The sequence below is a fragment of the Diadema antillarum genome, unplaced genomic scaffold (genome assembly GCF_040938485.1).
Source record: "Diadema antillarum isolate AM-2024a unplaced genomic scaffold, OU_Dant_1.0 seq00001323_RagTag, whole genome shotgun sequence".
Classification (NCBI taxonomy): domain Eukaryota; kingdom Metazoa; phylum Echinodermata; class Echinoidea; order Diadematoida; family Diadematidae; genus Diadema; species Diadema antillarum.
In genome coordinates this window covers 201186-217426 of record NW_027272094.1, presented here as the reverse complement: position 1 = coordinate 217426, position 16241 = coordinate 201186, and the positions used below count along the sequence as shown (strand labels likewise).

General features: G+C 39.9%; 1 protein-coding gene across 1 annotated transcript in view; it reads left to right on the top strand.

The window, feature by feature from the left end:
- The window catches only part of LOC139708254 (phosphatidylinositol 4,5-bisphosphate 3-kinase catalytic subunit alpha isoform-like), a 64074-nt gene extending 51984 nt beyond the window's left edge, over window positions 1-12090 (top strand). The window contains exons 11-17 of the mRNA XM_071620228.1: window positions 450-618; window positions 1563-1791; window positions 2557-2635; window positions 4039-4209; window positions 9563-9680; window positions 10219-10367; window positions 11368-12090. Coding sequence (XP_071476329.1) covers window positions 450-618; window positions 1563-1791; window positions 2557-2635; window positions 4039-4209; window positions 9563-9680; window positions 10219-10367; window positions 11368-11632 — 1180 coding nt within the window. The 3' untranslated portion in view covers window positions 11633-12090. The remainder of the gene's footprint in view (window positions 1-449; window positions 619-1562; window positions 1792-2556; window positions 2636-4038; window positions 4210-9562; window positions 9681-10218; window positions 10368-11367) is intronic.
- Window positions 12091-16241: the final 4151 nt, after the last annotated feature.

Here is a 16241-nt window from a genome sequence, read left to right as displayed (position 1 = left end):
GACGATGATAGTGGTGGTGGTTGTGATGATGGTGACGGTGACGATGTTGATGGTGACAACAGTGATGGTGATGGATGATGGTGATGAGTGATGGTGATGGTGATGGTGATGGTGATGGTGATGGTGATGGTGATGGTGATGGTGATGGTGATGGTGATGGTGATGAAGATAATGATAATGATGAAAAGGATGATGAAGATGAGGATGAGTTGTGATGATGGTGATGAGGATGATGATGATGGTTATGAAGATGGAGAGGATGATAAAAATTATAGTTAAGATGACTTATGTTGCATCTCTATGGTTACATGAATTGAAATCATATAGATCTGTGCTACTGTCATCTCACTGCTGGACTGAAACAACACTCATTTTGAGCCAACCAGGCCTGTGATTCATGCATTTTCAAATCCGTCTGTCACGAAGTGTTTGATTATTCTTCCTGGTAGGTCTGAGATGCACAAGCCAAGGGTAAGTCGCCGATTCGGCCTGATGCTGGAGGCGTACTGCCGGTCCTTGGGTCCATACCTCAAGCTCCTGGTAAGGCAGGTGGAATCCCTGGACAAACTCTCCAAGCTCTCCGAGTCACTCAACGAGCGCAAGGAGGACACAAATCGGGTGGGTGCATCTCACTTATACCTCACTTGGTGACTCCGAGTAGAGTATGGGGCATTAGGCTGAGTACATACTATGCATATCTATCATGTGACATGTACAGTGTGTACATGTAGGCCTACTCTTTGCACATGTGCAGTTATTCCTTGTGATAGCATTCAGCTTCCAGCCATGTGCCAATTACATACCCGGGTATAGAGGAGTGTTGTTGATGATGTGTCTTGCTCCTTGACACAAGTGCCATTGCAGGTCTCCAACCCAGATCTTCTGCTCTAAACCTTCTGTCAGAAAGTGCTGTACTGTGCCCATGAGAGGCTCCTCAATACTGCAAAATCAAAATAATGCTTCATGTTTAAAGCCAAAATTATAGTACTCAGAAGTGCTTAAAATTTATATCTTCCGCCATTTGGAATTTGGTTGCAATACATCGAAAGGGTCTACGTAGAAACTTACCTGGCTGATGCGATTTGCCAGGATAATGAGTTGTTTTGGAATACATGTATTTTGTGATCAAAAGTGTAGAATAATTTTGATTGTAGTCCACAACTTTTCTTCCAGAAGAGCCCTCCCCATTCAGCATTGTGGTTAGGTAGAACTTTACGTGACGATCGATCATGCCCTAGCAATAGTGCAGAAGATCGATGAGTAATTCTGTTGTGTGAATTTAGATTATCGATAGTTGACTATAAAAAATTACGTAGCAACCACACAATTGGGTATGCTCTTAGACTGTTATTTTTTCAGTTAACCTTTGTGGCTAATATTTCACGTTTTCATTGTTACCCAACTGAAATTGTATTATTACTGCATTGCTTCACACATTTCTAATGCATACATATACATTTTAGAGCAGTGTTTGACAGTTCTGCAGGGACATGAGAACTATGTTTTCACTTTCACACTCTCACTCACCCCTCCCCCCCCCCCCCTTCTTTACACCCCTCCAGGACCGGCTGAAGTACCTGTCGGACCAGATGGCCCAGCCGGATTTCATCGAGGCGCTGCAGGAGCTCCCTCTGCCCGTCAACCCGTCCTTCTCCCTCGGCAAGCTCAAGGTGGAGGCCTGCCGCATCCTCTCTTCAGCCAAGCGCCCTCTCTGGCTGGTCTGGGAGAACCCTGACAGGATGGCCGAATCCATGTTTGAGGACATCAAGGTCATGTTCAAGAGGGGAGACGGTGAGTTTAAGTAATACAGTTGTTCTTTCATGTGAATATGTTACACTACCAAATGGATGCAGGAGCCTAAATCCCAAGTTTCTGTTAAAGTGGAGATACTCCTGCATAGACCCCTAGAAAACTGGATACTCTGATTGTGCATAAGGCACAGCACAAACTCAAGCCACAACGTCCCTTACAGCTGGGCACCAGTACCTGCTTGAAGGACCTGGAGTTCCAGAGTTCTCTCTGGTGCTATCTTAGCCTTTAATACTTTTGAACACATACAGGGTATGACAGAACTAGCGTTGGATGGGAGAAAAATACATTCTAAGCTGTCAAAAATACATCTTAACCCGTTGAGGACGGACTGATTTCACTACAACACGCATTTCCCATAGACACCTGCCCGAGTATACTCGGGACTTGTCCTCAACAGGTTAAACAGGAGACACACAGGTAGGGTGGGAGAAATTCATATTGAAGAGGGAGATTTTGAAAAAATGGCCGGAAGGTGGGAGATCTCCCGCCAAATGTGGGAGAGCTGGAGTTCGTGTGGATGTTAATTTCTTTTTAATGTATGACCAACAATGTGTATGTAGCAAATCCATTTTTGTATGTCAATTCAGATCATTTTATAGCCATTTGGAGTTTGAGTTTTCGAAAACCAAAGTAAAGTGGCATGAGTGAAATTGGTTCTCTCTGGATCAAGCATTTTAGGGAGTGATGTATTCCTCTTTCATTCTATGTTTGTTTCTCGACTTTCTGTGCATCACTTGTTTGCAGACCTGAGACAAGACATGCTGACCCTTCAAATGATCCAAATCATGGACTCTATATGGCAGCAACGTGGACTGGACCTCAAGTAAGTCTGACCTCCTCGACAAGCTCTCACAATCCTGATTATTTGTTTTCCCCACTACTGACACTGCAAGATGTTTCAAAGAAGTTTATATGTACTGGTACTTCGTGATGACTGCCCTAATGATAAAAAGAATTGGAGCGGCGAGTTGGCTCGCTGGAAACATAATCTGCCCTGCAGTAGAATGGCTTGAGTTTAAAGGGACTGTACCGTACTGGTTGAGGTGGGGATTCATGTTTTGAACATTCCTAAGTGAGATAATGAAAAGCCTCTTATGATATACGAAAGAGCATGTAATTTTAAGAAGGATTCAACGTTTATTTGATGAAAATTGGTTTTCAAATGGCTGAGATATCCCAAAAAGTGCTAATAATAAAAGGCGACATTCCACAACTTTATTAGGATCTTTTTGTTTCACCTTGTTTTTGGATATCTCAGCCATTTCAAAACCGATTTTCATCGAATAAACTTTTGATACCCCTTAAAACTGCATGCTCTGTGCCATCTCATAGAGTGGTTTCTGAATATCTCGCAAAATGTTCAAAGCTAAATCCTCACCTTGACCAGAACTGTACACACCCTTTAAAGCCAATTGAGTCCTTACTGAGTAATGTTGTGTGTGTGATCATGCCACCCTCTGTAGTAAGAGTCAAAAAGCTCTGTCCCTTCCGTACGACATAAAATGGAGTTCTCCTGTGTGAAAGAGTCACAGTCCGCGCCTGTTAAATATCCTGCTTCATTCATTCATCACAAAGAGCAGGGTGCATAACCTGGTCGAGTTGTCCGTGTGAAATCCACACAATATGTGCACTAACACACCTACCCAGTTATGTGCCATTTTAGGAACATATATAGTTTAATGCATGCCTGCAGACTCCAGTAGCCACTTGTGCTGCTCCACAATGCATGAGTGGCTATTATGGTCAAGATTTGACTATGTTTGATTCAACTTCTTCAAAAAACTTGTACATCCTCTTGTCTTGGAGAAGAGAAATGGAAGGGATAGTTGTTTTTTTTTGTTTGTTTGTTTGTTTGTTTGTTTGTTTTTTGTTTTTGTTTTTGTTTTTTTGTTTTTTTTAATGCAGTACAGGTGACTCCCTTTATAACGTAGTCCTCTGGACTAGCAGTTCTCTTTTGTTATAGGGAAATGTTGTTAGAGCTGAACAAAAAGTATCGAAAGATATATAGATGATAATTTTGGAGCCAGAATTTTTACTTCACTGTGACAACATTTTCATTATAACCGTGTTCCTTGTAATAGGAATGCACTGTACTGATAAAGAGTGCACAGTGCACCCTCGACTCAAGGAATTCAAGAGTTCAAGCTATAATAGATACCATCCCCCTCCTCCCCTCCTCCTCCCCTCCAACCATCCTTCCTCTCCCCCCCCCCACCCCGTCTTCAGGATGACGCCCTACCGATGCCTCGCCACCGGCAACATGACAGGGCTGATCGAGGTCGTGCGGAACTCGTCCACAATCTACGACATCCAGCACAAGGCGGGTATCATGAGCACGCTGCAGCTGAAGAGCGGAGTCCTCCACCAGTGGATCAAGGAGAAAAGCAGAGGGACACAGTAAGATCACATCATATGTGACCCTGCATCACAAAACCAAGAAAAAGTTGCTAGTTATGGATTTTTAGCTAAAGGCAGATTCTGACAGAGCAGATTTTAAGCTTTACAATGGTGTATAACTCAATTCCAGTGGACCCTCTAAACCTATCTAGATATTAGAAAGAAAGCACACACTCTGGAAAAGTGTGTACTGAGAAAAGAGGCTCCAAAGTGTAGGGTCTATTCATAGGTTTAATGCTGTAAAGTCATGCTAGCTATGCAATGAATGGGACAAAAAACAGGATGTAAAACACCAAAGCAACAACGATGAAAGGATTATCAGATTAAGCTGAAAATCAGTAGGCTCTATTAACACATTGTGTCCACAGCTACAACCAACTTTCAAAGCAGTGGCACCTTCCTTTCAAGTTATTAGAGTTGAATGTGAATAGCGTGTAAAGGATTTTTAAGAAATGAAATGGGGTCTCTAAGACATAACTAATTACACTAGTCTACAAAATAAAAAGAGTTCTAGAAAAACTGCTCAAAACACATCTTTCCATTCATTTTATGATCCCTAACTTTGAAAAAATATAGAAGAAAATTTGAAAAACTTCAGATTGACCACGTTGTCCCATTTCATCTATTTTGAGTCCTCACGTAAAATCAGGGCTTGTGACTTTTTGTTGGTTTTGTGATGCACAGTCACATATTACCTCATACTCAAATGGTCCTTCCAAACTCAGGGCTAGCTCTAGCTCCAGATGTTTCTTTGCCCCTTTCCCCACTTGTACTCTTTAGTCCCAATCTATCTTTGAAAGAAGGAGCTAGAAATATTGTTGCTGTTCTCACTTGCCAATATCCATGCTTGACAAGAAAAAACTTGTAAGACAAGCATTTGCGTGGTGGAAATGATGAGGGAAGGGGGAAGGTTAAAGATTCAAGAGCTTTTTGACTTTATGGGTAAGAGGTAATGGATTTCCATTGAGCTGTGCCGTTTGACATCTCTTGGTCCTAGGCTTTTGTTTTCTGGTCTCACTAGCATGCTCCTTAACCCCACATTTTGCCAACAAATATCTGAAATATGTTGCTAATCTTAACAAACTTTGGTGAAGAACTTTAGAAGGATTTTTTTAAATGTCCTGTTTTATGGCAAGTACACATTTCCAAGAATTGTATAGGCATCATGCTTCTGAAGGGTTAGGTCAAGTGCTGTTCAATGTCTTCCCTTTCTATTTTCATTATGTCATTCAAATACCTTTGTTCACCAACTGACATGCATGGTGGAGTGCTTTCTTCCCCAATTAGTGCAGGTGTCTGGAAACTAATCGTCAATGAGTGTAGATTACCTAATCCCCCTAATCCTTATTGTGTCATCATGGAAGTCCTGTTGGGCTGAGGCGCATTGCTACACCTGAGTGGGCTTAATTGCTTCTGTTTACAACCAGGTCAAGTCTGGGTGGTTGACTGACTGCCAATGGCAGAGCTTGGCATGTTAGCCCATTCCAGTCAGTCCGCAGCGTGAGCGAAAACGCACGTATTTATTCAAGTCGTATGCACGGCTGAGCGGTGCTTGCATACGTAATGAGCAGATACATGGTCATGAATAAATCTGTGTAGAACGAGTATTTCTTATCAGTTTTCGACACTTTTAATATCGACTGAAAGAGAAAACATTAGCAAATATGCTCATGATCAAAATAAAACGGAAAAGAAGCATATAGAATATCAAAATCTCTCTCGAATTCGGTATTGTATTCAAAAATATTCCTTCACGTTTGACGCCAAAAAAATAACCTGAAATCTTTCATGCCCCTCTAAAGTATGGTGAAGACTATTTCCGCTAAAGTATATAGTATCACAATAAGGGCAAGTTTTTTCTTCTTCATTTCAATACGGGTCAGGAACTAGCAAAATTCAGAGACATGTCTAGCGTCGAGTTTAAAAAGATTATCCTCGCGTTCGCACCGGAATTCCGGGCCTGTGATTGGTCGAAATCTGTCGCAAGACGCGGCGTGTCGCATTGCGTAGTATCCATTGGCTGCTGACTCAATGCTGTGAGTTCAAAAACTATGTATCAGATAAAAGTGCCATTGATAGGAGTAATAGCTGAATAGTGTACAATTGAGTTGGAGGTAATTTGAAAATGAAAGCCTATATTTATACCCCCGCCAAACGAAGTTTGAAGGGGGTATATAGGAATCAGCGGACGGTCGGGCGGTCGGTCGGGCGGTCGGGCGGTCGGTCGGGCGGTAGGGCGGTCGGGCGGTCGGGCGGTCGGTCCGTTGCAAATCTTGCGTCGCGAACTACTTCCTCAGTTTTCAACCGATTCCCATAAAACTTGGCACAGATGTGTGCCTTGGGTTGTAGATGTGCAAGACGTATTTTTTGACAGTACCCAAAAGTACGTTGCCATGGTAACGGCATATTATGGGCAAAAATGGGTACAAATCTTGCGTCGCGAACTCCTCCCACAGTTTTTGATCAATTTTTATGAAATTAGGTACAGATGTTCATCTGAATATGTTAATGTGCAAGACACATATTTCCGCAGTGGCAAAAAGTGCGTTGCCATGGTAACGGCATGTTATTGGTAAAATATAGGGCAAAATGCTTCATGGCAAAACTGCTTCATCAGTGTTCTTCCAATTCTCATGGAATCCATATTGAATGTTTGTCTTAGGATATAGGTCAGCATGACACATTTCTTGACAGTGACAAAAAGTATGTTGCCATGGTAACAGCTCACATATTATGAGCCAAAATGATGGAAAATTTTGTGTTGCAAACTACTTCCTCAGTTTTTGCCCAATTTCCATGAAACTTGGTACAGATGTGTGCCTTTGGTTGTAGATGTGCAAGACGCATTTTTCGACAGTACCCGAAAGTACGTTGCCATGGTAACGGCATATTAATGGCAGAAGATCAAGGAAAGATCTTGCGGATTTAACTACTTCCTCAGTTTTTTGACCAAAGCTTATGAAATGTGGCACACACCTTGATCTTGGTGGGAAGATTTGGAGGACATATTTTTCGGACGTGTCGGAAGCTGCGTTGCCATGGTAACGGCATATAAATGGCAGAAGATCAAGGAAAGATCTTGCGGATTGAACTACTTCCTCTGTATTCGACTGAAGCTCATGAAATGTGGCACACACATTGGTCTTGGTGGGAAGATGTGCAAGACATATTTTTTGGACATGTCGGAAGCTGCGTTGCCATGGTAACGGCATATTAATGGTGGAAGATCAAGGAAAGATCTTGTGGATTGAACTACTTCCTCAGTTTTTGACAAAAGCTTATGAAATGTGGCACACACAATAGTCTTGGTGGGAAGATGTGCAAGACATATTTTTCGGACGTGTCGGAAGCTGCGTTGCCATGGTAACGGCATTTAAATGGCAGAAGATCAAGGAAAGATCATTCCTTGGGTAAGACTGTCGTCACGGGGCGGGGGTATTAATCACCTTAAGTGATATTTCTAGTAGTTTCATGAAATCCATGATTTTTTTAAATGTTAGGTTCCAGCTTGTGTTCGAATTTTCACTCTCTATACAAAACTTGAACTTTACACAGGAACCAATGATGTGTATGTGAGTGTGCACTTACAATGACCCTGAACAATAGACCTGGCTACCACCTGTCCCGAGCTCTGCTGCAAGGCACATGAATGCTTTATCAATTATTCATGTGGATTGCCCTGAGCACTGCTGGTCTGAATTCTTGACACAGGGCGAAATGCATGCACATGAAAGAAGTAAGCACATGTGTCCATGTGCTTGCACACACCACATTTCAGAATGAAAAAAGACTAGCTGCGATAGTGGAATTCCTCATGAAGCATTCCAATCCTGGTCATTGTCCACGACCATTGTCTGGGTATCAACAACACACTCCACGCGCGTTCATTCACTACCCCACTTCCGGTAAGAAAACATAATTTGCCTTGTTTTTAACAGCAAAATTCACAACCTTAAAAATGGTGCCCCTCTTCGTTTTTTAATTGATCATACTCGCTCAAGTTTCACGATTGTGAAATCGAAGAAATTACGGAGATCTATTTTCAATACCAGTCAGGAACTAGCAAAACATCAAACTATAATATAAAAGCTTCTTGAACACTGGCAAAATAATCGTTTACTTTGATGCTAAAATGGACTACTATATTGAGATCAAAAATAGGGAAATTAGGTATCAAATTAATGAGCATAATCAGCTCTATAACCTACCCAACCATCGTGGGTCAAACAATGCACTGCAAAAGCTATGAAAGCTGTTGTTGCGACCTCTGCAAAAACTCTCGCAAAGTATCGCGAAGTCTCGTCAGTCTCAAGGGCACAAACTGCGCAAACGTGATTCTGAATAAAATTGTCGTTCGTGCCTCATTATCGCACGCGCTGCGGACTGACTGATTCCTTACAGGAACCTGGTATTCCCATGGCAGCAACTGACTGGGGGGGGGCTGCTCCAGATCTCGGCCGTCGACCGTGCGATCGCGACGAAAATTGGCACACACGTTGCCTATGATGTAATCTAAAATACCTTGAAGTTAAATTTTTCAAAAAATTATCATTTATGCTAAATTATGCTAATTTATGCATAATGATGCATGAAATCAGAATATTTGGTATAAATCACAAAGTAAAGCTCAAAACAGGCAAATTTTTTGTGTAAATATTCTGTTTAGTGTCCTTAGCAAATGTATTAAAAAAAATTGTGACATCAGAAAAAATTCTTAAGTATTTTATTGTTTTTTTGAATTTCTTATGTATTTCTTTGTTTTTCGACTTTATGTTTTTCATTGTTTTTTCGATGAAATTTGTCCGCGACATCGCTCCAAACAAGAAAATATGTTATTCATTGATTTTAATCAATAAAACACCAAAATAATCATGCTTTTATGAAATTTGCCTGCAAGCACAGTTTGCATTGAAATTGTACACGAATTAACGTTTTTGAGCAATTTTTGGTCTGACATGCATATACATATTTATGCGTAACTTCAGAACCATGCACCCGGGTGTCGCAAATTTGGTGTCAAAAGATGCGGGAGACTCGAAAGAAAAAAAGTCATGAAACGTCGCGGCGATAGCTTTTTTGCGTTTGCGGCCTAGTTAGGGTTAAAGAGTTTTCTCTCAAGAGGTATACTGTAAAACGAGAAATGTTCGCGTGCATCTTAATTTCGCGAATTTCGCGAGCGCCAAGATTCGCGAAATTTCTTATCTACACTATATGCATTGAACGCATGAGGCAATTTGCGAAAATTTCTTGCCACGAAAAAGGCCGTCGGCGCCAATTCGCGAAAATTTCGTGCCGCGAATATATCATGTTTTACAGTACTTCATGCTCTCTGCTGTGCTTTCTTTTGCTTCAGATATGACGATGCAGTGGACACCTTCACTAAGTCCTGCGCCGGATACTGTGTGGCTACCTTCATTCTCGGGATAGGCGACCGGCACAACAGCAATATCATGGTCTCCCAACAGGGTCAGGTGAGCATGATCTTAGCCACCTGATTGGCTTACAGAATCAAGTCACGTGGCATGTGTTGCTCCCACTTCTTTTGTACATACCCTTCATTTGGATGAGAGAATAATTGCAAATTGTATGTCAAAATTTACAGATTCATTTTTGTTGCAGCGCTGCCCCTGATTCAGCTCTATGAGAAATATAAATATAAGGGAGCTAAAGGTTAGGCAATTCAGGTCAAACAAAATGCACTCATATCATGTTGTCTAATTCAAACCATTAGACTATGGTATTAGGGGATGTGAGTACTCACAGTGAATCTTGCTTGTCTTGAAAATGTTGGAAATTAGTAGTCCCATTCAATCAAGTACGTGTAATGAACAAACCCCAGGCTGGTTCCTTCTCTTTTGCTTGGTCTTCATGATAATACAGAATGAGCATCAGATCGTATTCACAGAGATTAACAGTATAAAGGAAAAAAAAAGAAATGAAAGAAGGACTGCAAAAATACAATTCCCTTCAAGTTGATCACTGTTGAATCTCAAACCATCCATCCTGCAGATCTTCCACATAGACTTTGGCCACTTCCTGGGCCACATCAAGAAGAAGTACGGCATCAAGCGGGAGAGGGTTCCCTTTGTCCTGACCGAGGACTTTCTCAAGGTCATCACCAAGGGCAACGACATCACCAAGAGTCAGGAGTTCAAGAAGTGAGTCAGCCCAAACAGATTATTAGTTTTACTATATGTGACCCTGCATCACAAAATCAACAAAAAGTTGCCAGACGTGGATTTTCAGTTCAGGGCAGATTCTCAAAGAGCAGACTTTAACCTGTTGAGGACGGACTGAATTTGCTGCAACACGCATTTCCCATAGATACCTGCTGAGTATACTCTGGACTCGTCATCATTGGGTTAAGCTTTGGAATGATGTACAATGTATGACTCAATTTGAATAGACTCCCCTAACCTATCTAAATATTGGAAAGAAAGCACATACTCAGTGTGTGCTGAGAAAAGAGGCTGTGAAGTAAAGGGCCTATTCAAATGCTGAACCCATTGAGGATGGGCTGATTTTGCTACAGCATGCGTTTCCCACAGACACTTGCCCGAGTATACTCGGGGACTTGTCCTCAATTGGTTAATCTTACCAAGCTGTGCACTGTACAGTGAATGGGACAAAACAACAGGATGTAAAACTCCATAGCAACAAAAATGAAGGGATTATCAGATTAGGCTGAAATCGAGCATACACTATTAAGACAGTTTTGAAAGTGGAGAGTGTGTAAGATGTTGTTGAGAAATGAATGTAGAAGAAAACTTGCTATTTAAGAAAATATGACAATCTAAAGATTAACTGGGTTTACCCTTTTCACCTGTTTTTTAGTCCTCATGTAGAATCAGGGCATGCGACTTCTCCTTGGTTTTGTGATGCACAGTCACATTTAATGTATTCAAACTTTATGCATACCTTCATACCAAGGGTTTTGTGGTCTCTCCAGCTGATATTCAGCACTCTTCTAAGAAGCCGATTGTACAGGATGTGCCATCAAGCCCATTCTTTAGAGAGTACAAAATAAATGAGGAAACCTATGGTTGATAATTTTGGGACCTGAATATTTACTTTGTTGTATTGAGAATTTCGCTATGACTGTGTTTGTTATATTCATTCACTCATTCATGTCACCATTGGGACTCTCCCGTGCACCAGATTCCAGGAGCTCTGTTGCCAGGCCTACCTCATCCTCCGGGACCACGCCCACCTCTTCATCAGCCTCTTCACCCTGATGCTGGGCACCGACATCCCCGAGCTGCAGACGATCGATGACGTCGGCTACCTCCACAAGACGCTCGCCGTCGGCAAGACGGAGAACGAGGCGCTCGAGTACTTCCTGAAGCAGCTCAACGACGCCCACGGCGGTGGCTGGACCACCAAGATGGACTGGCTGTGCCACGCCCTGAAACATGGAATATGACCCCCCTCCCACCAGTGGCAGGGGGCGGGTGGGGCCCGCTTACCAGGACTGAGCACGGGTGGATGGAATACAACTCAGCAGCTGCCTCTCACCATCTCCAGGTCTCATTTAACCCCTCGGCAACTCGTCTGTGCACAATATCACTGGCAATTTTGATTTGGCAATTACTGGAGAGTTAAACATCAAGTATAACCTCCTCCTGATGAATTAAGAGGTTGGAGTTGTTACCTTGCATGTGCTGTGTAGAAAGTCAGCGGCAATGGACTGTTTGTACGCTGTTACGAAGCATGTACTAGGACCCGTTGTGTCATAAGGCGAGGCACATTATGGCAGCGGATGGAATACACACAGCAGTGTGTGGTGGTACAAAAGTGTAGGTGCGTCCACTTTGTGTAACCATGGATACCACTGTTCCATAGATGCTGTGGTTAAAGATATGCTGCGGTTTTGAAGAATAATAATATCGCCTGGGCCTGGCCATAACTCAAGACATCTCATAAGCAGAGTCTCCCGAAGATGGAATGCGTGTGTGAACTTATCGTCAGAGTGGACGAGATACGATGCTGCCTCCCATTGAAGCTTTTCATGTGCTTGTGTAACAACACGCATGTTGAATGCTATGTCAAGGGTGCAGTTCCCGAGATGCTGCACAAGTGTGAATGCACCTGGTTTTGTGGCGGGGATTCGGTCACATCGAACTTCCAGATGTGGCCACTCGCCGGTGTATGGTTTTGATGTCGTTAGATAAATGTTCACATTTGTTTGTTTATCTGTCTGTGTGTCAGAGAGAGAGAGCGAGAGAGAGAGTTAGTGAAAGAATGGGAGAAACAGAGAGAGAGAAGAAGAGAGGTTGACCATATACTGGAGCTTTAGGCCATTTTCTCAGACATGGGAGAATTCAAAGAGCAGATCTGTGTACACATGGGTTAGATTGCGCATATGTTTGCAAGACCACACTTGCATATATGGACCTATCGAAAGCATTATAGGGGTAGATGGAATACATGTAGCACATATCTATCTTGTACCAAAGCAAGAATACTGTATAAGCTGTTATTTTTGCATAAGGATATTTTCGCAAATGGGGTGGTCACGGACATTTTTGCTTGATGTTGTTTTCGCGATTTTTGACACCGAGGCTGTCGTAAGTGCACTAATGCATCTGAGTTCAAAATTTTTTTGTGCGTTATTAAATTCACCGTCCAACAGCGATTCGCAAACTTTGTGAAAAATTAAACCTTTGCAAAAATATGAAGCTTATACAGTACCTATTTCTTTTTTCTTTTTTTTTTTGTATAATAAGCCAATGGTTAAAGCTGTCTTATTTCACACATTCCACCAAAGCTGAAGATGGTACAGTTTGAAGAATCCTATGCTGAATTACTCGCTCATTTTTTTTTTTTCATACCATGAAGTAGCATCCCAGTGATTGAATACCAAATTTTTTTTGAGAGGTATTTTCAAAGACATTTCTTGATTTGGTGTTGCATTTTGAAAAGTCTTGCAAAGTAAACTAATTATTGAACTTACTACTGTAACCGTGTTGATTCACACTTTTGTTAAATACATGTATTCAATTAATTCAGTTCAATTATTTATTTTTCAATCAATACAAGGAAATACATAATACAAGGTGATACAAGTGTACATTTACCAATTCAACTTTTAAGCAATGTGGAAGGACAAAGATTTGGATATAATGCGAAATACTAGTATATGTACTAATGGTATTATATATGTGATTTATTATGTATGTGATACATTTATTGGTGCTGAAGATATATTAATTCTCAATATGACTGTATTTTACCAATATTCTCTCAAGCATGCAGGTTTGTCAACTCCAGTTCGACAGCTCTCTCTTTTTTTCTTTTTCTGTGATATTTTAAAGAACTCAGAAGCATAGCGTCCACTCATTGAAACTTTGCCAAAAAATAAATATACTAGAATTCGGTTGCACTTGTAGACTTTGTAATTTTAACTGAAATAGCTTGTGTATTCAAAGTTGTGATGAAGTACTCTGTAAATGTTTTCATGTCGAATGAAATTATGTGAATACAGCTCTTTCCTCCAGAATTTTATTTTTTGTTTATTTTTTATTTTTTGATAGCCAGGTTAACAATATTGTTGGCTATCACCTCAAAGGTACTTAACAGTTTCTAGAGGACTTCAGAGAGGTTGGTCAGCAAAATATGTGAATCAATAGATGTATGCTTATGATTCATAAGTTTGTATAAAGTTGTATGAATTGATATGTACAACCTATGATTTGAGTAACACTCCCATTATGTGCAGGTGAGAGCCATAAAATTAACTACACTAAGATCTTCATTTAAACCGTTGAGGACGGACTGATTTTGCTACAACACGCATTTCCTATAGACCTCTGCCCGAGTATACTCAGGACTCGTCCTCAACGGGGTAAAACAAGGAAATGAGCGATCAGTTGTTGGAGGTGACTCCTGGTAAAGGAATATGTAGTCTATATGTGCCTTGGCTATCCTGAAAGTATGATTGAATGGGCTTAATTTGCCCATGTGAATCAGGTCCAAGAGTGTAGTTAGACAGATTCCTCAACCAGAGAAGATCTTTGTATAATTCAAAATATCAGAAGATGACTTTATGTCGAATCCATTAAGTTTTGTGACAAGATAATTTTGATTAGTAATCAGAAGAATTTGTGTAGGATTGTTTTATCCCTGCTATGTGCCATGATGAAATCATGTTCTTCTGGTGACTTTTCAGTAACAGCATCTCGCAATATCACAAAACAGCATCTTAAAAAGATGTAATAACAACTGGGGCCTGTCTCATAAAGATTGATTGAATTCAAAAAAGTTACTTTGATCTGCTATTACAGGTACTGTTTACCATTGGGAACAGTGATTTTAAAAAATGTTCGGAGTTATAACATTTGATGCATATGTGTACATCAGTTGTATCACAAAACGTCCTACCATATAAAAATTTTGCAATAAAGCCTAAAATATAAAGAGATGTCATTAATTTTTCAATAAATCATAACTGTAGACAGTTTAAGAGAAACGGTTGTATTATAACTACTGTTCACATTTTGTGAATTTAAATGTTACATTTTAGAACTATTTTGAAGCACTAAAGCTAGGTTTTTGTTTCATCTGCAAATGATAAATAATGCCTTTAAATCTCTGCTTTAATTTAAGGGTATCTTTATGAAACAGACTTGCGATCAGTATTGCACTCAATTCACTGAGTGACGCTCAATATATTGAGCGTAAGATCAATAATGCCTCTTTATGAAACAGGCCTTTGGACATGTTTCGGTTCAATCCACATTTGTCGCAGTTGTTTGTGTGCATTACAAGTAAAGGTATGCATATATTTTTTTAAAATCAAAACAACTTTTTAACCAATTTTAACAAATTTTAACCACTTTAACTGAGCTAAGTTTGAACTATCTATTTGGAGAAAAATTGAGGAGGGAAAAAAAAGGTGAAAACGTTTTATGTAGTCTTGATAACAGTACTTCAAGTGGAATAGAGTGAACCAAAATATCCTGTTGTACTATAGTTCAGCAAGCGCTGAAAAAGCTAACGGTTGCTTATTTGAAGAAAGAAACATGTCATTCATTTTTATTTGATATCCAATGTAGATGACATTAAGTGTATCATATTGAAGTATTCAACCAATATAAGCAAGTATTCAACCAATTTAACCTTGCTACATTGTAAGTTCAGAGTTTCTGTAAAGGAGAAAGAATATGGAGAAAAATGCTGAATGCACTTTTTTTTCACTCATGATAACAGTACTTCAAATGAGATGATATGAGCCAATTCATTTACTTGTACTAGCATTCAGGAAGCAGTGGTAAAGCTACAGTTTGCTTGTTTTAAGAAATAAACAGGACTTTCATGTTTTAATTATCAATACCCAGAGCATGAAATTACTGTCATATTGAAGTATTTAACCAACAAAACCTTCTTTGTAGTATTCGACCAATTTAATGTTGCTGAGTTCAGACTTTCCATAAGGAGAAAACAGAGAGAAAAAAAACACTGAGTGCATTTTATCTGATTATGATTGTACATGTACTACATTTTAATAGCAAGAAGTTTAAAAAACCATCAGCTGCTTTTTTCATGAAAGAAACATAACTCTAATTTTTTTAGATATCTGCATCATACGGAAATATTCATTTTATGATGTAGTTTTAATGAAATATGATATGCAAACTGTTTTACAGTAAAAGCCAATTATATAAGAAGTAAAATATATTTTGCAGACATAATGGTATTCAGTGTTAATTTTTAAGGTAAATATTATTCTGTCTTATATGTTTATTTTTTTAAACATGTTGAAGGTAATATTATTTACATGTTTGTATTCTTTGTTATTGAAACCAAAGTAAAATTGTATTCATATATATTTAAGAACTGTCCATTTAAATGATTATTATATGTTTCTCATTCAAGCATTCAGTCATTCGGTTATATATATCACTGCCAAGCTAAATGTATGTTTGTATACATGTGTTTTATCCCCCTTTTCATTGCAGTGCCATGATGTAGCATCTTCTCAGCACTTGTAAATGTGAGAGGTTTTTATAGAGCAAGGGAAAAGATTCAAAGCC